The sequence below is a fragment of the Aquarana catesbeiana genome, linkage group LG02, assembly GCF_042186555.1.
Source record: "Aquarana catesbeiana isolate 2022-GZ linkage group LG02, ASM4218655v1, whole genome shotgun sequence".
Classification (NCBI taxonomy): domain Eukaryota; kingdom Metazoa; phylum Chordata; class Amphibia; order Anura; family Ranidae; genus Aquarana; species Aquarana catesbeiana.
In genome coordinates this window covers 444,006,877-444,032,742 of record NC_133325.1, presented here as the reverse complement: position 1 = coordinate 444,032,742, position 25,866 = coordinate 444,006,877, and the positions used below count along the sequence as shown (strand labels likewise).

The following is a 25,866-nucleotide window of genomic DNA, read 5'->3' as shown; positions in this document are numbered from 1 at the left end:
GTGCAGTCTTCCACTGTGGCTAGTAAAAACACATTTCACTTCCTTTCAAAGCGGTCATCATGGTTGTGTCACTAACATGGACTTATCTGTTCTTATTTAGTCCCATTACCTAAAGTGGTGCTCTGGCAGTATGATCTGCACAATAAATACTCTCACTAGATAGTTATCGCTCTGGCCATTACTGAATGTAACACCAGCAGTAAAGAGCAGGTAAGTTTACCAGTCCACCCACAGGTCTTTCAACATGAAGTCCATGTTTTGTGACATTCTGTCTGTATAAAGTCCTTGAATTTACATAGCATATACATGGACATGGGAGGGTTATAACCTCTGTCAGGTTTTTTTTTGCCATCTGTATTCCATTGGGGAGATTTACCTTTACTTCCTGTCCCAGAGCCAAAACAGGAAGAAGGAATCCCTGCAAACTAAGGGAATTCATTGGGGGCACAGGTCACCAGAACTAGTATCCCCGTTGGAAGATTTCCCCTGTATTACTTTTCTGGGGACACCCAAAATGTGGGACTTTTTTTATTTTCAAAGACAATGATAAACAAATAGAGAGGGTTAGGCTGGGTTCACACTAGAATACGCAACAGCTCACAGCAGGAGTCCAGTGCGTCTCCATTCATAGTTTCAGGTCCGATTTCAGCCCGAATTTTGGGCCGAATTCAGACCTGAAATAGGGACCAAAACATGCACAGAACCCCTGTGGCAATTCGCATTAGAGCCACTGCGGAGATTGTGAACGGCTCTCTATGGAGCCAGTTCACATATCTCCTGCTATGCGAATTAGATGCGGGGAAACCTGCATCCAATTCACATAAGTGTGAACCCATCTCCTAACTGGCAAAGACATCAATAAAAACCTGATAGGTGTTCCAATCCTCCTCCGCTCTATCGAAAACATAAAAAGAAATTTTGCCTTTAGTTATTCTTTAATCACTTCCCGCTCGGCCTATAGCAGATTGACAGCCAGGAAGTGGTTGTGTTATCCTGACTGGGCGTCATATGACGTCCTGCAGGATAACATGCCGGTGAGTGCGGCATGTCAGAGGCTTCTTACAATGTGATCAGCTGTGACCAATCACAGCTGATTATCGCGTGAACCGGGAAGTGCTGGTAAATGGCATTTCTCGGTTCGCGCTATCAGGGAGAGCCGATCAGCTGCTCTCCCTGTCAGAGGGGGGTCTGTGCTGATAATCAGCACAACCCCATCAGATATCCCAATCAGTGCCCCAATAATAAAGTCTGCCAGTGCCCACCACAGTGCCCAGCAGTAACACCTGTCAGTACCTCGTCATCAGTGCTGCCCATCAGTGCCACCTCTCAGTGTCCATCACAGCCGCCTGTCAGTGCCGCATATCAGGGACGCCTATTGGTGGCCATCAGTGCCCATCAACTCTACATATCAGTGCCACCTTATCAGTGCCCGTCAGTGAAGGGGAAAATAAAATTTTATGAGAGAAACTAAGAAAAACTTTTTTTTTTTTTAAATGGTCTTTTTTAGTTTGTTTAGCAAAAAAATAAAAACCCCAGAGGTGATCAAATACCACCAAAAGAAATCTCTATTTGTGGGAAGAAAATGATAAAAATTTAGTTTGGGCAGTGTTGAAAATTGTCCTGGGAAGGAAGGAGCGAAAGTGCCCTATATTGAAGTGGTTAAAGTGGAAGTAAACAGCCTCAGATGATAAAGAGATGAAACAAATCTCCCTATATAAGTTTTTTACTTGTATATCTGCGGTCTTCAGCTTTATATATTCTTTAGAAAGTTCAGATAGTGTTAGATTTTCTCTTCCTGTTCAGCACTGAGTGTGAAATCTGGGCATACAGCCAAGACAGCTGATTGGAGGAAAGGCACACACCCCCTCTCCTCATAGGCAGAGAGACAAAGACTTGCAGAGCTGTCCTGTGACACAGCAAATTATCTGCTAATCTATTTATAGCAACCTCCCTCAACACAAATTTCAGCCTGGCTTTATCACAGTTGACAGAGAACTTGTCAGAAGTTATCAGGCTAATAACAGAAGAACGGAGCAGGAAGAAAGCCACAGGACTTAGCGCTTTGAAGGGAGATAAGAAAACACTGCAGATATATGTACCCAGCTCAAATTTCATGAATTGGGTTTACAACCACTTTAAGTAAACTTCAGGCATCCCCAGGTTCTTCTCTTTCTTCATTTGCTATACATCTACAGGGGTGCTGGGGATGCTATATTTCTCTCTTTACAACACTAGGACCAATCAACTGACCGTAGCATGTGGAACCATTTGCTTTTGTATACCACTTGAAATGCAATAACTTTCCTGATGTTTTTTGGTGGTGAATGGTGTTATACAAACAGGTAAGGTGCGGCCCTCGCTTTCATTACTATCTCAAGCCAATCTGAAACAAACAAAGTTTCCTACCTTCTACTTTTTACAAATCAAATAGCCACATTTAGATTTTACTTAAAGCTGAACTTCAGGCAAAAATAAAAAGGCACACATGAATGCAACTCTGTATTTATTCACATATCTTTTTTTTTTTAACAAACAGTTTAAGGTCCAGTTCACACTAGTGCAGGCTGGGTTTGCTTGGGCACGGCAGCCCATTCATTTGAATGGGCAGCTGTGCCACGTGAAATGCACGAAAGGTGTATGCACCTTTTTAAAAATGTGGCCACAGGGAAATTGCATGGTCTTTTTGACCATGCAATTCCCGCAATCGTGCTGTGGGTGGAGATGCGTGGGTATGCCATTCAGAATGAAGAGCATCCCCGCCTATCTCACAAGAGCAGTGCGATTTGGCCGTGGGAATCGATGCAATTCCCACAACAGGGACGACAGGGACGCACAACCTGCACTAGTGTGAACTGAACCTAAGGGTGAATTCACACTTACAATCCGGCAAATTGCAGAGCAGCCAGAGCAATTTCCCGCTCTGGCTCTGCATTGTCGGCTGGCTAAGGGGCAGTGTGGTGCACGAGTTAAACCCCCCCCCCCCAGCATTACAAAACATACACTTCATTCACTGCAATTTTGGGCGGCACAATGCGCTGCCTCACAATGCAGTGCGATTCGGGCCGTTGTGCTGCCATAAAATGCAGCATGTCTGCATTTTAGCTCAGTGCTAGCCTGCAGTTTGTTTCCTTTTGTCCCTGTGGTGACAGATGTTTTACCATGCGATAAAACGTCTGTCACTACAAATAGTGTGAATTGGTCCTAAAGCTGGCCATACACATATAGGTTTTAGTTTGCAAATTTTCATTTCAAGAACATTTGTTTAAAACGTTTGTTTTCGACCACGGTGACGAGAAAATTGGAAGGAGCAGGATGGGTAATTTTTCTCAAACAAAAGAATTTTCGTACAGAGTATGTGGTTTTCATTGAGGAATTACCTTCATTCTAAAATCCAATGTTAAAAGCAAGTGACATTTTCAAACTGCATTTGTCTAATACAATTTACAAAGAATTTTTGTACAAATACTTTTGTCTGAAAATTTACTAGTGTATGGCCATCATAAGTTCCTCAATTTAGCTTGGTATCATCCTCTTGCATTCCCCTGTACAGCAGAGTTTAGACAGGGAGAGGAAGAAGCAGCACAGGAAGCCAATCAGCTCTGCAAAGTGCAAAGAACATACTGATAGCAGAAAAGAGCAGAGTGACAAAGAGGAGACTTATCACTTTGCTGCTTCTGTTTCCACTGTCACAGGCTGCCAAGGGGACGAGGTCTGCAAGTGTAACTGAACTGCAGCAGAGAAATGTCAGGACTGTGCTATGTGGCAGATCTGTGTAAATCTCAAAACTGGATACAAATAATATTCCTTTGGCAGGCAAAACAGCTCAGGCATGTATTTCATCTGTGTATATAGTGGTTTTCCTGTAATTCAGTTGTACCCAAAGAAAAAAAAAAAAAAAAAAAATCAGACAACTATATCAGAAGCTACAAATATTTACTTCAATGTGTAATCTTGCAACAACATGATGAAAATGTACTTTTCACACTTCAAAAGCCAGTAAAATATGCTAAAGTACAACCTATCACAATTCATCTGCATATATAAAAATTGAATCAAACCACATTTACAAATATCCTTCATTATTTAAAAGTAGAAAATAATACATCATGAGGTCTGTCTTTATGTTTTTTTTTGTTTGTTTTCTTTGAATGAGATCCAATAATAGCAAATATAAGAAAATGGTTAAAAAAGTGGGTTTTACATGTAATTGTTTCAGTTTAATGACCCTCACCCCTGTAACCTCCTTATGTAGGGTACAAGCAGGTGAAAGTTTGGGAACCTAGACACTTCCCAATGCGCCAAAAAAAAAAAAAAAAAAAAAAAAAAACAGGATATTTATATATTTTATTTTCATCCTTGACTCATTCAGCTGGTCTAAAATTAAGATTTTTGTGGGGCAGGCATGTTGTTCAACCCTAAACGGAGAAAACAGTTATACCAGACAGAAGGAAGATACCCAACTTGGTGTCTAGCTGTAATGTGACACTTAAAGATAACAGAGAAAAGAATCAGAATTTAGGGTGACACCATAAAAAGAGAACTAAAGGTGATGACCTGGACTGTATCCTACACAGGGTGACACTAGTGTAAAATCAGTGATACATCATTATCAAGAACTAAATAAGGCAGAGATGACATACACAAACTTCTCTACACAGGTCGTGGACACTAAATCCAACATGTGCACTTCAAACTATAGCACCATACTGTCGTTCCCTCACTCCATTACTAAAGAGAAGACTGCTGACGAGAACTTACACACAGGTCAGCCAAGTGAACAGTGTCTAAACTGACATTTCCAGTGTACCAGATGTACAAGTTACATTCATCATTCACAGTATGCAACAACACTTTACATGAGAAGTGATGACATTTTGAAGTCTTATAAATAATTGTTCAACTGTCCAAGTCTGGAACCCTCCGACACAGAGGCTACTTAGGGTTTGTTAGAAGAATCTGAGCGAGAAAGGTAAGTATTGCTTTAGAAGAGAATGCAGTGTTTAACCAGGATCTTCATGATGACCCTTGCTAAGTTATCCAGGGGTGGGGGCATTGCGAGGAAACTTGCTGGTTTTCTGTGAAGTATATCATGTTTTCTGTGGTCCCATTGCAGGGATGAGATGAAAACCTGAAGGAATAAAAAAGCTGGATAAATACAAAGTAACATATGTGCAATAGTACACTTCTTAGGTACATCCAGGACAAGTCTTGGATAGCATGCCATTCTCAGAAGCTAGTCAATCCCCTTAATGTTATCACACACTTCCCCTTGACATACAACAAAAAACAAAAACCCGAACATGCTTTCCTACTTTCCCTCTATCTCACCTCCCTCCCCCCATTCTAAAAAAAAAAAAAAAAAAAAAAACAGTATTGGCTGACAAATATTACAATACCAATGTCATTTGGGGTCTATGTTAGGGGATTTTGTCACTGGCTGCCTCACCCTTCCCTCCAAGCGGTTTCCTGCATCTTGGTTACTCCTTCCTTTTTCAATAAAAGAAAAAATGTATAAGCTTCCTCTAACTTGCTAAGGGAATACCTTGTAAACCCCTTTTCCTTCAATGCTGCTACCATCCACAATTATCATATATGTGATGCCTATAAACAGTATTTGCCAGCATCATTTATAACAAAAATGTAATAACATTATTGTTATAATGCTTTAACTCTGGTTCCTTTGATGTGTTAAAACAACCCAGGGAAAAACTGTTTTTTTTTAATAGCAGCAAAGTGTTGTACCATATGGGTAATATACAGTTTTTTCCCTGGGTTGTTGTTTTAACACATCAAAGGAACCAGAGTGAAAGTTAATAGTGGAAAATTGGATTTAGGGCAATACCATTTATTGGCTTATAAATATATTGTGGTGCAAGCCTTCAAGACACGCTGGCTTAGGCCAACTATAGATAGTTTGAATTTTGGCCGGTTCCGTAGGGAGAATACAATGTCTCTGCAGGAGGGATTCCCCTGTCAGCACTGTCTGTGTTGATGGGAGAATCGTGCAAATTTCTTTCCTGCAACATTCGCACCATCTTTAGCCTGCCTTAGTATTCAGGCATTCTTAAAACAGTAATAAACCCAAAAACAAAAATGTAATATATTGAAGCTAACCAATTCTTAAACGTGTTGGCTGCTTTCATTGTCTATTTTGGGCTTTTTTTCTCCTATATATTTACCTGGTAATCTGGTCAGTAACACACTTCCTGTCTTAGGGTGTCTCCACTGCATGAAAGAGCACCGAAAAACCTTTGGACGGCAACATTGTCAGTCCAGGGAGAAGGTAGTGTAAAGCCTCGTACACACGATCGGACTTTAAAAACAAACTTTTCCGTGGATTTCTGTCTAAAGGGCGTTGGCCGTGAACTTGTATTGCATACACACGGCAGGACTTTTTAGGCAACAAACACGAACGTAGTGACGTTTCAACTTACTGACGAAACTTCAAAAGAGGAAGTTCAATTCTCTGGCGCCACCCTTTGGTCAACTTCTGTATTGTTGTCTGATCTTTTGCATTGGTTCTGAGCATGCATGTTTGTACTTTGGACTAAAGTCCGATGGTTTTGTGTACACACGATCGGACTACCCGACGTAGGACTTTTGTTGCTGCCAAATTTGTCTGTTTGCACAGCCAACATTTGTCCGATGAAAACCGAAAAAGTTTGTCCGATGGAGCGTACACGCGGTCGGATGTTGCCTTAAAACAGCTAATTTGCACGTGTTGTCAAAAAGTCTGATCGTGTATATGGGCCTTTAGATGTACTAGCAGCTTTAGATGGACTTGACTAACAAATTAAAGCGGTAGTAAAGTCTTGAGATATTCACTGTACATACCTGTAAGCCTTATTATAGGCTTACCTGTAGGTACAAGTAAAAAAAAATGCTTTACTACTTAAAAATGCTTTAATGTTAAACTCTAGCTAACACAGTTGCAGCAGGAGTTTTTATTTGCCTTTTGGGATAAAGGTTTTATACAAATGAATAAAAGATGACTATTGTAAGCTACCCTATCAATGTTATTAAGTCTGTCTCCACCCTCTAACTGCCACTTTTGCTGGACAGCTCAGTCTGTTAATGGTAGTTTTAAAATAACAGAGAAGTAAACGATTTCCCCCCACCCCCCCGAATATACTTACCTAGGTGGATGCAGCATCAGTCCGATGCTGCATCTGTCCCCCGATGCCTCTACACTGAGAATCGAGTAATTGAACATGGCCGATCGCTCAGTTTTCACAGCTCCGTGAGCAGAGAGCTGCTGACTGTCAGCCCCCTCCTCGCTCATTGAAGCGCTGAGCTGTGGCGGGGCGGAGCGGCCGTCTCAGGCTCTCGGCAGCTTGCTGAGAGGCCGAGCTGGGTGTCAGTACAGTCTGAAATCGATGATGTCAGCAGAGAGTGGATTTCAGTCCGCTCTCCGCTGAAAACGTGTCACAGGAGTGCAAAACCGATTGCACTCCTGTGATCCATAGAAGTACAGCCAAACAATTTTTGGCTGGACTTCTCCTTTAATGCCTGACTCATGAGATGAAAATAAAGAAAAGTGGGCACACTGTAACATAGTAGTTTTCTGGTTTTGGGTTTAATACAGCTAAAAGTGTGATAGGTTGTCAGGAAATTCTATGTGTATTTTATGTCCCTATGTAAAAACCAGGTTCCTCAAAAAGAGGGACTTTAATGGACCAAGAACGCTCAAAAAGTAAGGGATTTATAAAATTACTAATTTATTACAAAAAGCAAATTACATACTGGAGAATTGATAAAACAAGAACACATGATCAAAATGAAAAAAAAACAGAGGACAAACAGCTAGAAAAAGCCCAAATCGACTGTCGGAAGGACAGAGGAAATTCACCGCGTTTCAACGAATGAGGTAGAAGTCTTCTTCAGGGAAAATGGGCTGAGGATTTCCAGATATGTGCATACAATCTACAATATCAATATACACATAGATACAAACAGAATTCAAAATTCATAAAGTGACATAATTTATAAACTGATCATATTTAAGATTTACAGGAAAACCAAGACAAAGAAAAAGAGCGTAGATGTAAGTATCCATACTGACCTCATGTCTTATATATATGAATCAGGAGAGGTCATAGCTTAACAAGTGCAAGGACACCAAGACACCAGAACAGCATCATGAAGCCAGAGCAGAATGGAACTAAACCGTGTTCACATCAATACCCACCATCTGAATATGCCTCCCAATAGGGGGCCGGAGCAGTGTTGGGGGACAAACCAACAGGGATCTAAATTCATAGAAAACCAGGGGGAGAGTATACCAATAGTGAATGAATTATAATATAGGACATAAACTAATGTATAAGGCAATGGGCGTTCAATAAAGTCGTCCAAATATGTAATGCTAAACATACCTATCACTTGCAGGTTTATGGAGTAGATCTATCAATACAGGTATTAATTCTATGAAGATACTTGTCCATAGACCCGATCCAGCTAGCAATGGCCACTGAAGTTAAGGCAAGGCTGTACCACAGATGAAACCACGAGAGCATAACAACAGTCAACAGCCAAATCTGAAATCAAGAGTGGTAGACATTTGTATTGCAACGAGGGGAAATTATCCCATCAATGCAAATGGTACTGAAAGTCAGCAGACCCCAAGTATCAAAGAGGTGTATCACACCTTTATAGATGTCATCAAGTTCAGCAGTTCCCTGTGTCTCCAGAATGATGCAAGCGGCATGGAGGAGCTGTGGGCTTTACATAGTGGAAAGGCGGTGTGGTGGATGATGTCATCCTAGGGTGTTCCCTCAGGTATGCTCCAGGATTGGCCCCCTTGAACCTGACACAGATGTACCCAATTGCGATGACGCTGGGTCTCGGCGTTGCCCGCAAATCACGTCATCGTGAGAGACGATCGCAGATGACATAATTGCGAGCAGATGCCAGAGCGTTCACGTGACGGCACGGCGCTCTGCCCGCCCACTGACGCACACGGGGTACAGCGGCACATGGAGAAAGACCACGCACCAGAGCCCAAACAAGCCGCCATCACTGCCTCACAAGGGGGGGTCCGTACGGCCTGGGTGTGCCAGCTGGGAGAGCAGATAAACAGAACACGGGGGAAAAAATAACTCACACAAGGCTAAAAAGGTTGCAAGACAGCCATCAGGACTAGGAGCAAACAAGGGTTAAATGGGTGTGCATCAGCTGCTAAAAGGAAGAAGCCAAGATCCCCACAGTAGATGCCTAAAAAGAAGTGGGAGGGAGAGAGAGAATAGAATGAGAGGAGAAGGGAAAAGAAAAAGGGAATAAAGTGCCAATTTATCATGGAATGACAATTAACACACGAGATCAACATATGAACCTATCCATACAATATTAGAAATGTATATTGTCTTAGACATGATGTTTCAATGCTAAATAACACCGTTATTCTGTAAAATCACACACCAATACCATATATGACAGAAACAATATAATGCAAAAACAAGTATAGAAAAAGGTATATAAAATGATATGGAGAGCTAGCAGATTGATGGATGGATCAGGAAGGCTTGACTGTAAAAAGGAGTCACTCTCTGGTCCCCCGAGATTAATCCCTTCAAAAAGGGCTTATAAGATATTGTCTCGTTGAGGCCAGGGAACGTAGTGGCATTGAGTCTGAAAATCCAGCGCTGTTCCAGTTGTAGCAGTGTCTTGTTCCAGTCCCCGCCTCTAAGGCCTGGGTGTACTCTATCTAATATTAAGAATTTAATTTAATTTAAAGAACCGCCATTGAATTGGATAACGTGCCATCCAAGTGGCAGATCTGGATTGCATACCGAGGATGTGACGGTATGCTCTCTAACAAAATTCCATTATGGTCTTTCCCACGTAAAAACAGGAACAATCACACAACGCCTTGTGTTTGACAGGTGGCATAATGCCTTGGTGTAAATTTGACTCTGTTAGGAAGATCTGAGATGTTCATATATTGACAATACCCATTAATCCCCTGCATCTGAAAGTACCCAGCCTTTTGCAGGGATCCCTCCTGCCACCTCTAAACTCACTCGAGACCAATATCTCTCTCAGAGATCTAGTCCTCCGAAATGTGAAAGCCGGATGTTCAGGTACACTGGATCTGGCTATAGGATCAAGTGTTAGAATGTTCCAGTATTTGTTGATAATTTGTTTAAAACGTTCCTGCTGGTTAGAGAAACGGGTAATGATTCTTAATTGATTGGTGTCGGGTTTCTGAGTTTTGGTTTTATATAAAACAGTTCTTGTCTAGTTTTTATAGTAGCTTTTTTGAAAGCTCGCTTTAGGCACTTGTTGGAGTACCCACGAGCTAAAAGTCTCACCCTAAGTTTGTCTGCTTCTTTAAATGTACTATCATTTGAGCAGTTTCGTCAGACAGCTAAAATAGAAGCTGGTGGCATGTAGAATGCCGTTACCAGCAGTGGGTTTACGGTCGTTGAACTTGCGTTCAAAACCGTTTTTCTCTGATAGAACTCGTCGAATGCAGGCCAAATGCAGACCAAACCCTTATTGTTTGCAATGGAGCTATATAAAGCTTCGACATAGATGGCTGCAAGGATCGCACCACCTGGGACCTGCAGACCATCAATGTTTTGGAGAAGATGAATAGTATCCCATATATAGCTAGGAATACTCAAAACATGGGGGCATAGATAGCTAATCGACAAGTTTACTCAGGTTCTCAGTCGAAGAGCCATTACCTGATATAATGGGCCAGCCCGATGGATGCAACATACTCTTGTGCAGTTTAGGAAGTGAATAAAAAGCTCCATTCCAAACGATAGGGGTTTGGCCTGCATTCGACAAGTTCTATCAGAGAAAAAAACGTTTTGAACGTAAATTCAATAATTAAATTTTTGGCGCACTTGATTTTGTTTTACGTCACAATAATATCTTTTAATGGTTCCCATTTACGCCAGGTGCAGGGCATAGCGATGGGGACTGGCTGTGCCCCATCCTACGCCAATCTGTACCTGGGGGAATGGGACCGCATGATTAATACATCAGATGACCTGGCCCCATTCCTTGATTGTATAGTCCTTTGGTTTAGTTACATCGATGACATTTTCATGGTTTGCAGTGGCTCTGATGAGTTGCTACATTCTTTTGTGCAGCGTGTCCTGTGATCCAGTCAAAATTGAGTTTCTAGATGTATATATTCATATTGACAAGGACGCTCTCTTGTCAAGTAGCCTCTACCGTAAACCCACTGCTGGTAACGGCATTCTACATGCCACCACCTTCCATCCTAGCAGTCTGGTCAAATCTATCCCTTTTGGCCAGTACCTTCGTATTAGACTGCTCAAATGATAATACATTTAAAGAAGAAGCACACAAACTTAGCTCTTGGGTACTCCAACAAGTGCCTCAAGCGAGCTCTCAAAAAAGCTACTATAAAAACTAGACAAGACCTGTAATATAAAACCAAAACTCGGAAACCCGACACCAATCAATTAAGAATCAATTAAGAATTACCTGTTTCTCTAACCAGCAGGAATGTTTAAAACAAATTATCAACAAATACTGGAATGTTCTAACACTTGATCCTATAGCTGGACCCGGTGTACCTGAGCATCCGGCTTTCACATTTCGGAGGACTAGATCTCTGTGAGGCAAATTGGTCTCAAGTGAGTTTAGAGGTGGCAGGAGGGATCCCTGCAAAAGGCCGGGTACTTTAAGATGCAGAGGATGTGGGTACTGTCAATATATGAACATCTCCACGCACCCAGATCTTCCTAACAGTCAAATTTACACCCAGGCATTATGCCAACTGTCGAACACAAGGCGTTGTGTACCTGTCGCAGTGCGATTGTTCCTGTTTTACGTGGAAAAGACCACAATTTGGGCAGAGAGCATACGGTCACACCCTCAGTATGCAATCATGCAATCCAGATCTGTCACTTGGGTGGCACGTTATCCAATTCCATGGCGGTTCTTTTCCACAAATTAAATTCTTAACGTCACCAGGTGGCCCCGCCCCCCCCGGTGCTACGGGGAAGCCATAGGGATGTACCCGTGCATCAGAGGGGGGCGGGGTCACCCGGGGACATCACCGTGTGGCCCTGCCCTCAGTTATAAAAGAACTGTCACCTGAGAGGACGGTAATCACAGTGGGTGCCTCCCATGGTGGTGGATCGGTGGCGGCATGCAGGTTTTTTTTTTTTTTGGTCCGTCGGCGGAGCGAGAGAAGAAGATGAATGCACTTCGTGGTCGATTCCTGCTGCACTTAGCAGGAAAGAATTTAAAGTGCCCCTGTCCAAAGGCGTACGCATGCAAACAGCGATCGTCCCACACGTGAGGTATTGTAGCGGATGTCGGATCATGGGCAGTAATTCTTGCACCAGACCTCTGTACATCTATATTGGTAACCAATTTTTAAAGCGTTGCCTAGGGATAGTAAAATGTATGTCGTCGTTGTGCAGGCATGCACAATTTTAAAACATGAGGAGTTTGGTATCTATTTACTCAGCAGGACCTTCCAACAAGACAATGACCCTAAGCACACAGCTAAAATAACGAAGGAGTGGCTTCACAACAACTCCGTGACTGTTCTTGAATGGCCCAGCCAGAGCCCTGACTTAAACCCAATTGAGCATCTCTGGAGAGACCTAAAAATGGCTGTCCATCCAACCTGACAGAACTGGAGAGGATCTGCAAGGGGGAATGGCAGATGATCCCCAAATCCAGGTGTGAAAAATTTGTTGCATCTTTCCCAAAAATACTCATGGCTGTATTAGATCAAAAGGGTGCTTCTACTAAATAATGAGCAAAGGGTCTGAATACTTAGGACCATGTGATATTTCAGTTTTTCTTTTTTAATAAATCTGCAAAAAAGTCAATAATTCTGTTTTTCTGTCAATATGGGGTGCTGTGTGTACATTAATGAGGAAAAAAATGAACTTAAATGATTTTAGCAAATGGCTGCAATATAACAAATAGTGAAAAATGTAAGGGGTCTGAATACTTTCCGTCTCCACTGTATATACACACGCACGCACACACACACAATATACATACACATGCCAAAGTGCTAGTACATTAAATAATATGCATAAAATATACATTTCATACAAAAAGTCCAATAAAATTGTGCCATGATAAACATGTGCAGATCCACTGCAAGCTGTCTGCACCAACTTCAGTATCCCATCACCAAGACAGAACACACATCAAAAAATTTGACCTCCTAAACTTTTGCACTATAGTGTACTTTATGTTTTGCATATATGGGGTGCCTGTGATTGGTACTGGACCAGACAGAGTGGTGATTGGTGAAAGGCCGCTCTTGGGAGAGAGCTACTATACCTGTATTGTTACTTTCTGAGTGAAGTGGATAAAAATATTCAGCAGAAGACAAGTGCATGTGACCTCATAAGTTTAAGAGGTCACATTTTTGATAAGTGGATGATGTATGTTCTGTCTTGGTGAGGGTATACTGCAGTTCGTGTTTAGTTTAGTCGACTAAAATACGATGACTAAAATGGCATTTTAGTCAAAGACTAAAACTAAAACACTTTCAGAAGACTAAAATAGGACTAAAACTAAAAAGCCATTTTAGTCCTAAGACTAAATCGAAGTTTGCTGCCAAAATTAACACTGTATGGTATGTCATTTGACTTCAAGTGGTTGTACCGGGATGATTCCTGCAGCTGGAGGCAGCACCCCGGTACCATTTTTTTTTTTTTAGAGATGACAGTTGGCTTTCTTGTAATAACAACCGGAGTGGCCAACCAGCCACTCGGTTGTTATTACAAGCAGCAGGAGGGGACGTCCGCCCCCTCCCGCCGCCATTCGCAGCTTACTCGGGATCGCCCGAGCTACTAGCCGACATGTCCACCGCTAGCTGAAAACCTGAAGAAAGGCGGAATCGGCTTTGATCAGGTATCCGCTATGGTAACCCAGAAGCGATAACATGACATCACTTCCGGTTTACCGGCATGTTAAAGGCGCTATTTTTTGAAAATCAAAAGCATTCAAAAATTCCGCTCTTGGCGTTTTGAATGCTTTCAACAGGGGTAGTATAGACCCCAGATTCCTCCATAAAGAGTACCTGTCACAAGGATGTTTACATTCCTTGTGACAGCAAAGTGAACAAAATGATGAAAAGCAACGGTATAAAATAAATACATTAATAAAAAAAAAAAAAAAAAAAATTTAAAGTGCCCCTGTCCAAAGGCGTACGCATGCAAACAGCGATCGTCTCACACGTGAGGTATTGTAGCGGATGTCAGATCATGGGCAGTAATTCTAGCACTAGACCTCTGTACATCTAAAGTGGTAACCAATTTTTAAAGAGTTGCCTAGGGATAGTAAAATGTATGTCGTCGTTGTGCGGGCATGCACAATTTTAAAACATGAGGAGTTTGGTAACTATTTACTCGGCATGACATCATCTTTTATATTTTACCAATAAAATGGGTTACGTATTGTAAATACTGCATGAAATAAAAAACATCGCAAAACCCATAATGTATTCTCTAGGGCCTCCGCTTTAAAAAAAAAAAAAAAAAAAAAAAAAAAAAAAAATATAATAATAATAATAATAATATATATATATATATATAATATGTTTGGGGGTTTTAACTAATTTTCTATTAGTAAAAAAAAAAAAAAAAAAAAATGTAAACAAAAAGTGCCAGAAAATGCCTGGTCTTCAGGTGGTTAAAGGCCAACTTCTGGTGAAAACCTGATTGCAGCAAAGCCAGAATGTGAGGCATGGAGTAACCTCTGGTTGTGAAATGCTTGTGTTTACAACAGGCAAAGAAGGATTCTAGGTACGATAGTAGATCTTCCTGGAAGTAGCTTTTAGCAGAACTAGCCTGTTGGGAAGAGGCCAGGGGTTGTCTGCTAAAAGTAGGTCTCTGTACCAGGTTCTTCTAAGCCAGTTAGGTGCAAGGGAATCATTACTCCTCTCTTATGGGCCGTACACACGGTCGGACTTTTCGGCTACAAAAGTCCGACAGCCCGTCCGACAAACTTTCGACTGACTTGTGGCAGACTTGTGGCAGACTTTCTAACGAACAGACTTGCCTACATACGATCACACAAAAGTCCGACGGATTCGTACGTGATGACGTACACCGGACTAAAATAAGGAAGTTGATAGCCATTAGCCAACCTAGCGTCTGTTTTTGTTTGTCGGACTAGCATACAGACGAGCGGATTTCTGGGTCCGGCAGAGTTACGACGTAACGATTTGAAGCAAGTTCCAAATCTAAAGTCCGTCAGATTTGCGACTGGAAAAGTCCGCTGAAAGTCCGGGGAAGCCCACACATGATCGGATTGTCCGCCGGATTTGGTCCGTCGGACTTTTGTAGCCGAAAAGTCAGACCGTGCGCACGCCCCATAACTCTAACTTTCTGAGCAGGCAGGACGGAATTCTGATGGTAGGTAAGGTATAGATTAGCCTGAACTAAGACCAAGGAATTATCAAGGCATCTGAGTCTAGCGCTAGAGGATCCTTGGTCTTGGCTACAAACAGAGGTAGTTTGTTGCTGAATCTGGAGGCTAGGTATATCCAGAGTCCCCTATTTCTCACATATCAGATTGAAGATGTCTGGGTACAGGGCCAATTCCTCTCTGTCCAGGTGGTGGCAGCTAAGGCAGTCCACTTTCCAGTTTTCCGCTCCTGGAATGTGGACTGCAGAAAAATCGCTGGATAGTGAATTTCTCTCCATGCGATTATCTGGATTATTGCAGATTAGATTATCCTAACTGACATTTTTGACAACCAGTGACATTATTACAGTGATCAGGCTAAAAAAATAGCACTGTCATTGTACTAATGGCACTGGCAGGGAAGGGTTTAACTTTCAGGGCAACCAAGGGGGTTAACTGTGTTCCCTCAGTGTGTTTCTAACTGTGTGGAGGGAGTGGGCTGCCTGGGACAACACACAAATCCCCCTTTCTGCATAGCAGAAACACAGGATCTGTGTGTGATCCCCTGACAGAACGGAGATCTGCCTTGTTTACTATGGCAGATCCCCGTTCTGTCTATGCGGGGGAACGATCGCAGGTGGCCATCGAGCCTGCCAGACCCGCTAATTGCCTGCCCTGCTGGCCAATGGGCGTGCACGTGCGCCAGAGCGCCGTGTATGAGCCCGACGTACACCTACGGCAATTTGCACAGCCGAGCCAACCTGCCGCAGTATAACTGCAGCAGCTGGTCGGCAAGCGGTTAAGAAAAAAAAAAAATCCTGACAGACAGGATTTTACTTTTTTGTGAAAAAACCTTTTTGTCTGGGATGTGTCCAGAGGACCAGACCTAAGCATTCCAGGTGAAGTGAAGCCTGGAGAGCACATTTTTAGAAATTGATCACCCAACTCAAAGCCTGGAGCATCCGAATTATCCTGTGGACATTTAACTGGAAGGGAAAGGAGTCCTTCAGTAGATCATCCAGATAACCTGTGACCTGGATGCCCTGAGTTCTGAAAAGGGCAAAAAAGAGAGGTACTAAGTAGGAAAAATGATATGTCTCCTCTCCTAGTCATTCCCATCCCCACACATTTAGAACACACTGAGGGAACACAGTTAACCCCTTGATCGTCCCCTGGTGTTAACCCCTTCCCTGACAGTGACATTTACACATTAATCAGTGCATATTTATAGCACTGATCACTGTATAATTGTCAATGATCCCAAAAAAGTGTAGGATATGTCCGTTGCAATACCGCTAAAATTTGCAGATCACTGCCATTACTAGAAAAAATTAATAAAAATGTCATAAATCTTTCCCATAGTTTGTAGATGCTAGAACCTTTGGGCAAACCAATCAATATACGCTTATTGCGATTTTTTCTACCAAAAATATGTAGAAAAATATATATTGGCCTAAACTAATGAAGAAATTTTTTTTTTTTTAAATTTGGGGGATATTTATTATAGCAAAAAGTAAAAAATATTGTTTGTTTTTTTTCAAAATTGTCGCTCTTTTTTTGTTTATAGCGCAAAAAATAAAAACGACAGAGGTGATCAAATACCACCAAAAGAAAGCTCTATTTGTGGAAGAAAAGTGACGAAAATTTTGTTTGGGTACAACGTCGAATGACCGCGCAATTGTCAGTTAAAACGACGCAGTGCCAAATTATAAAAAGTGCTCTGGTCAGGAAGGGGATAAAATCTTCCGGGGCTGAAGCAGTTCATGTCCATGCATGCCATTGTCTCAAAGGGGAAATTACCGATGTTGCAGATTCCATTTGAAATTTTATAACTTGAGAGTGCTTGTTGAGGGATTTTAAATCCAGTACAGGACGAATACCTCAGATAGGCTCTGGTACCATAGACAGGTTTGGCTGATTTGAGAAATGAAAGCGATACGCAACTAGAATATTGAACTCTTTTTCGTACCCCCTTGAAACTGACTGAACCCACATACCTGTGAGCGGCTAACTGCAATGGACCCCCCCTCTTAGAAGTGGGGCCACCCCTTCATTGGGAAGGGGCTTTCAGGAAGACATGCTGGATTTTGTGGCCCAACTAAAAAAAAAAGTGGTCTGAACTTAGGTTTGGAATTTGAAGCTGTGTTAAAGCAATCTGGCACTTTGCAGAGGTACAGGCTGCTGAAGAGGGGAGTTTTGGGATCTTCCTCTGTGGAAGTATAACCTTCCCTCCTGTGACATGAATTGGTCAAGTGCCTCTCCTAACAGATGTCTTCCTTGAAAAGCCATATGTGTGAGGCACTTTTTACAGGCAACTTCAGCTGTCCAGGTCTTTAGCCGCAAGATTCTGTCCTTGTGAGTGGAGATTAGGGCCATTCTGGAAAATTGTCTCATGGCATGTTCTATGGCATCTACACAAAAGCAGAGCTGAAGGGAACTGCTGTAATTGCTCAGATAAACCATGATCCTGAAAAACCGGAGCATTTTGGTTGTTCATTGCCCTAGTCCAGTTAGCTGCAGCTCGACATACTGAAATTGCAGAGAGTGGTTTGCAGGGCTTGGTCTGCAAGAGTCAAGAGAACTTTTAGAGAGGAACTTCACCCTCCCTCACCAATTTTTTTTTTTGTAACTCCCTGTTTACCAGGGTTCAGATTATGCACAATTCAGATACCCACCCAGCGGATCCAGCGTTGTCCTATTGAGATCCTCTTCTCTGCTACCACTGTTCAGGTCCCGCAGCACTATGTTCTTGTGTAATATCCATATGTCCATGGCGGAGGGGGTCTGCCATCTCTTCTAGTCTCAGCTGGCCTCATGCTGACGCATTGCAAGGCCTGCCCCTCCTTTTTTTAATAATATACTATGGGGAAGACTTACTAAAATGGGTGCAAACAGAGTTTGGTACAGCTGTGCATAGTAACTAATCAGCTTTTAACTTCAGCTTGTTGAATTAGGCTTTGACAATAAAACATGGAAGCTGATTGGTTACTATGCACAGCTGCACCAGATTCTGTCTGCATCCATTTTAGTAAATCTCTCCTTATGTCTCACAGGGGGCAGAGCACACATCAATGGCCTAGGCGAGTGAGGAGCATAGGGTGTGGCACTGAAATTTTTGTAATTAAAAAAAAAAAAAAAAAAAGATTGAGTTATATAGTGGAGGGGAGAATGGGAGGAGGGTATTGGGAAGAGGTAAATGGGAGAGGGAAAAGATTGGCAGAATCTTTATAAGAAAGAGCAAATACAGGAACAGACCACTTTTTGTGAATGCTTTTCAACTAAAAAGAGTTTGGCAAAGATTTTGGCGGGTTTTCTAAGGGACCCAAGACTAAGAATAACACAAATTCTCTAGTTTCAGGGTAGTGCACACCACATCAATAAGAGTCTAAATGGTCTCCTAATTTGGGAGTATAGCCAGAGGATTGTGACTTTCAGTGTCATGTCCTGCTTGTGTGATTGGTTTACGGATTTTCCAAAAAGTCTGCACTAACAAGTCAGATTTTGGGCATCACCTGCAACAAAAAAGTCATTTTTGGTGAGAGACTCCCAAATGGAAGTCACGTCTAAAGGTATTCAGATCCTATCACTTTGCTCATTAGAGTCCTGCAAGTGCAGCAGCTGATTGATAATTATATGATCACTCCCATTCACTCTTCGCATGGACACAGACAAACAGCTATTTCTTCAGAATAACAAAAGGTAGCAAACAAAGTTTGTTAAAATCCTTGCAATGTACATAGATCACCCAGAGGGGATTTTTTTTCTTAACAAAAGTGTCCTCTTTAAATAAAACAAGCAAATGCATTCAGTAAGTCACTGAACTATATTTTGTATATAGTAAATGTAAATATTATCTGGAGTGTACATTTAAAGACCGTATGTGGCAAATATAACCAGAAATAATGTTTTAGAGAGCGTTTGTGCCGATTTACCTGTATTGATTATTCCTCTGCTATTTCAGTTTCTTGGTGAACCACCACTTTGGTTACTGACATGTCGGGATGCTGCTCTTTTGCTTCTTTGATTGCTTGAACCAAAACCTGAGGAGATGTAATACTTTATCACAGACTGGAAGGTACTTTCTTGTTTTCTGCTAATGTCTATTTAGTAAACACATTTAACTCAAAAAGTCACCAATTTGTTACTCAGTTACCTGGTCATGATCCAGGTCTCCATCACCAGTGATGACTATTCTCTTCTCTATTCGAGTCTCAGATATACCACCTTTCACAGTCTAGAGAAAACAAGCGAACCTGAGTTTTTTCACAGCACTTAAAAACCCTCATGAAAAGCAAATGCAAGCATATTCCAACTATCAGGAGTGTATTGGAATATTTCTTCTGGTATTTTATTAACTATAGTAAATAATGGAGATGAATTGAAACTGGATTATTACCTCCTAAACAGTAAGGAGAACATCCAACATGCACCAAATAATGAATGTCAGCGTTCAAGGGTCTGATCCTTTTGTTAACAGTAAAATCAAACCTTTAAATATCTTTAGGCAAAGCAAAAGGTGGCGGGCATGAAGTCAGGGGTTCCAGAATGTGAATTGTTTTGCTTTTTATGGGCAAAAGGTTTGCTGTAGCTACCTCACATCAGAAGAACATATTCAGCTTTCCTACATTCCCGCTGCTCAATTTAGCTGCCATAGAAGCTATCCAATACATTAACGTATGCAGGAGCATATGCTATGGCTGGACCAATCAACAAGCACCAGCACTGTCACAGATTAGAATCCACAGCCCTGTCTAAGATAGCACTTGAGTGACTTCTAGATTACACAGTGTTATGTCTTCTGCCCAGCAGCTAAACATAGCAATGGGAAAGCAAAAGGAAGGTGACTGTATGTTGCTGGGGAAGGTTAGAGTAAACCGTGACTTTCTCTGCATCGGCAAGGCATAGATTCACTTCAACCACTTCAATACCGGGCACTTTCACCCCCTTCCTGCCCAGACCAATTTTTAGCTTTCAGTGTTGTCACACTTTAAATGACAATTGCGCGGTCATGCAACACTGTACCCATATGACATTTTTATATATTTTTTTTCCCCACGAATAAAGCTTTCTTTTGGTGGTATTTTTTGCTAAACATTTTTTTCTTTGTTTCTGTTATAAAATTTTGTAAATAAGTTTTCTCCTTCACTGACGGCCACTGATGAGGTGGCACTAATGGTCACTGATAAGGAAGCATTAATAAGCAGCACTGATAGGCAGCATTGATGAGCACCGATGGGTGGAACTGATGGGCAATGATGTGCTGGACTGATGGGCAGCACCGATGAGGAGGCACTGACAGGTATTACTGATGGGCACTGATTGGCATCCCAGGTAGGCACGGACTGACATCTCAGGTGGGCACCACTGATGGGGCTGCACTAATAATCAATGCGCTAATTATAAGCGCAGACCACCCCTCGGGAGAGCCGCTTATCGGCTCTCCTCTACTCGTGCCCTATCAGCGAGAATAGAGGAAAGCCGATAACCGGCACTTCCTGGTTACGCTGTGATTGGACACAGCTGAACACATGGTAAAGGGCCACGTCATAGGCTCTTTACCGAGATCAGAGATGCAGTGTGTCAGAGAGAAAAAAAATGCACTACCGATCACCACGCGAGTGGCTTATCTGCTGGACGTCATATGACATTCAGTCAGGATAATGGAACCTGTGCCCGGCCATTATTTTGCTATAGGCCGGGCAGGAAGTGGTTATACAAGTAAAACAGATTCTTTTGTACTTAGTTTCTACTCACAAGACCTTGACCCAACATGGGGTCACATGACCCTTAGCATTGCTGCACTGTCCAAGATTTAAGTGACATACCCAAAAGTGGATTGCCACAGACATTTTTATAAATTCTACCACTCCTATCATGCTTCCTAAATATATACAGCATGCACACATGTTGAATTTAGGTCCCCTTTTAATAATGTGACATCAGCTAGGGTACTTTACCTTGGTAATCTGAGTTGTGGTGGTACTACTGGTCGTTTCAGAGGTAATTGTGTGGGCATTAAGCAGAATGCCAGGTTCTCCATCATTGTTAACATCATCACTCTGTTGAAAGAAGCAAAAATGTAAGGCTATGACAATATACCCTTAACCTGCTACATTCTTCCATACCACACGTAAAGTTACTAGTAGAAAGATGGCACAAGAATAAACGTTACATATTAAAATATAACTGATCAACAAAAAGATTTTAATCGTAAAATTTTACATATCTACATCAAATTATACAGCTGAAAAAGTAGTAAAAGGAACCTGTACCGGTTCAAATTGGTCTTTAGAGCATACGCAGGAAATAGTTTTCATCCACTTTCCTGATGCTTTGATCTACCACTGGCCAGGTAACTCAAAAAAATACCTATTGCTTTCGGGAATTGCGTAATGTGTGACACTCCTCCTGCCTCTCACAGCCTGCCTGCACAGCCGATCACCAGTCGTAAGTGCTGTGACATGACAATGCTACAACGCTGAGTGGGACCTGACCTGTAATGTACACAGGAATCTGGGAGTGAGATTGTAGCACTGTGGGAACAAGTGTTGGGTAAGCAAATGTTACACCCCAAAGTAAAATAAAATCGGTACTGTGCTTATGCTTAGTTGCAGCTTTAGTTTAACTGGATCTAAGCATATTGCAAAGGTGGTCACATAACTCACATTGTCTTTTAATGCCTTTTACATTTTCATGGCATGATATTTACATGTGTTCTGATGAAACAAAGCAGACTACCTCAGGCTCAGTTCAAGCAACATGATTTGCCGTTTTTTTTTTATGTTACCTTTTTTAAGGATTAGGGATAACAAATACAGAGTCTGTATTGATACAAGACCACTGGAAATATAAAGCTAACAGATCTATTATTATTGATAAGCATGGCACAACAATTTGATAATCTAGAGCTGAAAAAATATATAGTTAGAAACCATATCAACAACGTGCATCAAGTGCTGTATTAGGTAATAGGATATGTAATGTGGAAGTGAAGTCTTGTTATGGACAGACTGTGAGCAGCCAGGCTATTATCGCAGAAGAGATATGCAATGTCTCTTCTGCAATAATATGCACCTATCTGTCTGCTCGCAGTTATCTCCAGCATGTAAACGGGCCAATCTTTATGCACCAGGATGGGTGGCTCCTGCACATGAATAACTTCACCCCGTGCCAGCCAATGAGATGGCCGGGAGACCGGCACACTGAAGATGATGCTGACAAGGGACAGGGACCATTGGCGGAAAGGTAAGTAAGGATTCCTTTAGTTCCGCTTTCAATGTAGATTAAAAAAGTGAATAAAACTGGTGATATTAGGGTCTTCTTCAACCTCTGTAATCACCCAAATAAGAGGAAAATGTGCACACAGTGGAACCTCGGTTTGCGAGTAACGCGGTTAACGAGCGTTTCACAAACCGAGCACTGAATTTCTAAAAATCCTAACTCGGTTTGCGACAGTTGTCATGCAAAATGAGCAGGATTCAGGCCAAAAGTGGTGTGCAGTACTGCTTTTGGCCTGAGGTGGGGGGCGCCGGAGCTGAGCAGAGCCGAAAGTCGCCGATCGTCGACGTTCGGAAATGCATGGAAAGGCCAGAGGACAGTTTGGCTGACCTCGGCAACCCCCGGAAAGGCTCGTAAACGGAGTCTTTCCAAGGTTTGCCGAAGTGTGCTCGGGCCTTTTCGGCCGTTTCCGAGGCTCTCCGGCGCCCCCGCCTCTGGCCGCATTCGGTATTGCATCCCACTGAAGTCAATGCGGAACTAATTATTTTAGTTTCCATCGATTTCAATGGGAAAACTCGCTTTGATATGCGAATACTTTGGATTACGAGCATAATCCTGGAACGGATTATGCTCGTAATCCGAGGTTCCACTGTACATCTATATATACAGGTATAGGCCTATTCATTAAAAGTGCAGGAACAGTGATGTGCAAATTGCAGTAACCAATAACAGCCAGATTTTACCTACTAGCTAGAATAATGAAAGATGATTGTTATGGTCAGTGAAAAAACATGTTTCAGGGGCCAGTTGATAGAATCCTAAAAACTATCAGAAAATATTAAGTAGAACGTTTTCGTTCACGAAGGTTAAAAAGAGAAGTACTAGTATTATTTTAAGGGCACTGGTTTCTGGAAATTTTACATCCCTGGTTCTGAGTTACTGTACTCTACATGCCGTTTTAAAGATTTTTGGTTTTCAAATTCACACAGCTGTAAGGTCAATACTTACTTTAGCTGCCTCATATGTGATTGTTTTAGTTTCTGTGTGTACCAAGGGAACCTCCTTGGTAGGTATTTGCCCTTTCTCTGAAGCATTAGAGATCGTCACAGTTTGTGTTTTCACCAAGGGAGGCTGCACAGAAAAGCAAAATGATATTAGAAAAAGTCTGATCATCATTCTTTGGTTTAGCTTCTAGATACCTATGAAAAACGTATGCAGAAATCCTTATGTAATAGAAGCAATTGTCTGTGTGTGTGCGCGTGTGTATTCTCTAAAATCTCAACTCAAGGGTCTTTCACAATACATGGGCTTACTTAAAGTTGACGAAAAGCCTTATACTGAGGCTGGGTTCACACTGGTGCGACACGACAGCCGTCCTACTTTGGATCCGACTTTGCCCTGCGACATTAAGCCGGCATGTGTCCGACTTTCAATGAACGGGGATCCGACTTGGATCCCCGCCAATGCCGGCACTGTGTTTGGTATGAATCTTTAGGGGGGAACTCCGCGCCAAATTTTAAATAAAAAACCGGCATGGGTTCCCCCTCCAGAGGCATACCAGGCCCTTGGGTCTGGTATGGACCTTGAGGGGAACCCCCTACGCCGAAAAAACGGCGTGGGGGGTCGCCCCCAATCCATACCAGACCCTTATCCGAGCACGCAGCCCGGCCGGACAGGAATGGGGGTGGGGACGAGCGAGCGCCCCCCCCCCTCCTGAACCGTACCAGGCCGCATGCCCTCAACATGGGGGGTGGTGCCTTGGGGGAGGGGGCGCGCTGCGGCCCCCCCACCCCAAAGCACCTTGTCCCCATGTTGATGAGGACAAGGGCCTCTTCCCGACAACCCTGGCCGTTGGTTGTCGGGGTCTGCGGGCGGGGGGCTTATCGGAATCCGGGAGCCCCCTTTAATAAGGGAGCCCCCATATCCCGGCCCCCCACCCTATGTGAATGAGTATGGGGTACAGCGTACCCCTACCCATTCACCTAGGAAAAAAATGTCAATTTAAAAAAAAACACTACACAGATTTTTAAAGCATTTTATTAGACAGCTCCGGGGGTCTTCTTCCGACTTCGGGGGTCTCTCCGGTTCTTCTCCACGCTCTCCGGATCTTCTGCCGGGCTCCTCCGCTCTCTTCTGCTCTTTTGCCGCTCTTTTGCTAAAGCGGAGGAGCCTGGTCTTCAATCTTCTGCCTTCTGCCCTCTTCTCCTGATGTTGACACGACGCTCTCTGGGGCTAGAATGCTCTCTGTGCGCTCTGCTCTGACTTATATAGGCGGTGACCCCGCCCCCTTATGCCGTCACAGTCCCTGGGCATGCTGGGACTATGACGGCATAAGGGGGCGTGGTCATCGGGTGATGATCACGCCCCCTAAAACGTCACAGTCCCAGCATGCCCAGGGACTGTGACGGCATAAGGGGGCGGGGTCACCGCCTATATAAGTCAGAGCAGAGCGCACAGAGAGCATTCTAGCCCCAGAGAGCGTCGTGTCAACATCAGGAGAAGAGGGCAGAAGGCAGAAGGCTGAAGACTGAAGACCAGGCTCCTCCGCTTTAGCAAAAGAGCGGCAAAAGAGCAGAAGAGAGCGGAGGAGCCCGGCAGAAGATCCGGAGAGCGTGGAGAAGAACCGGAGAGACCCCCGAAGTCGGAAGAAGACCCCCGGAGCTGTCTAATAAAATGCTTTAAAAATCTGTGTAGTGTTTTTTTTTAAATTGACACTTTTTTCCTAGGTGAATGGGTAGGGGTACGCTGTACCCCATACTCATTCACATAGGGTGGGGGGCTGGGATCTGGGGGCTCCCTTATTAAAGGGGGCTCCCGGATTCCGATAAGCCCCCCGCCCGCAGACCCCGACAACCAACGGCCAGGGTTGTCGGGAAGAGGCCCTTGTCCTCATCAACATGGGGACAAGGTGCTTTGGGGTGGGGGGGCCGCAGCGCGCCCCCCTCCCCCAAGGCAACAACCCCCCATGTTGAGGGCATGCAGCCTGGTACGGTTCAGGAGGGGGGGGGGCGCTCGCTCGTCCCCACCCCCATTCCTGTCCGGCCGGGCTGCGTGCTCGGATAAGGGTCTGGTATGGATTGGGGGAACCCCCCACGCCGCTTTTTCGGCGTAGGGGGTTCCCCTCAAGTTCCATACCAGACCCAAGGGCCTGCTATGCTCTTGGAGGGGGAACCCATGCCGGATTTTTATCTAAAATTTGGCGCGGAGTTCCCCCTCAAGATGATCTGAGCACAAGTCGCGTGCCGAAGTCGGATCATGCGAGACGGCAATCCGACTTTGATC

General features: G+C 43.2%; 1 protein-coding gene across 15 annotated transcripts in view; it reads right to left on the bottom strand.

The window, feature by feature from the left end:
• Positions 1 to 3,916: 3,916 nt before the first annotated feature.
• EPB41 (erythrocyte membrane protein band 4.1) overlaps positions 3,917 to 25,866 on the bottom strand; it is a 294,248-nt gene continuing 272,298 nt past the window's right edge. For all 15 annotated transcript variants that reach the window (XM_073615541.1, XM_073615540.1, XM_073615543.1 and 12 more), the window contains 5 exons: positions 23,593 to 23,715; positions 21,324 to 21,425; positions 19,520 to 19,600; positions 19,299 to 19,406; positions 3,917 to 5,128 (listed from right to left, as the gene is read on the bottom strand). In XM_073615541.1, coding sequence (XP_073471642.1) covers positions 19,308 to 19,406; positions 19,520 to 19,600; positions 21,324 to 21,425; positions 23,593 to 23,715 — 405 coding nt within the window. In that variant the 3' untranslated portion in view covers positions 3,917 to 5,128; positions 19,299 to 19,307. The remainder of the gene's footprint in view (positions 5,129 to 19,298; positions 19,407 to 19,519; positions 19,601 to 21,323; positions 21,426 to 23,592; positions 23,716 to 25,866) is intronic.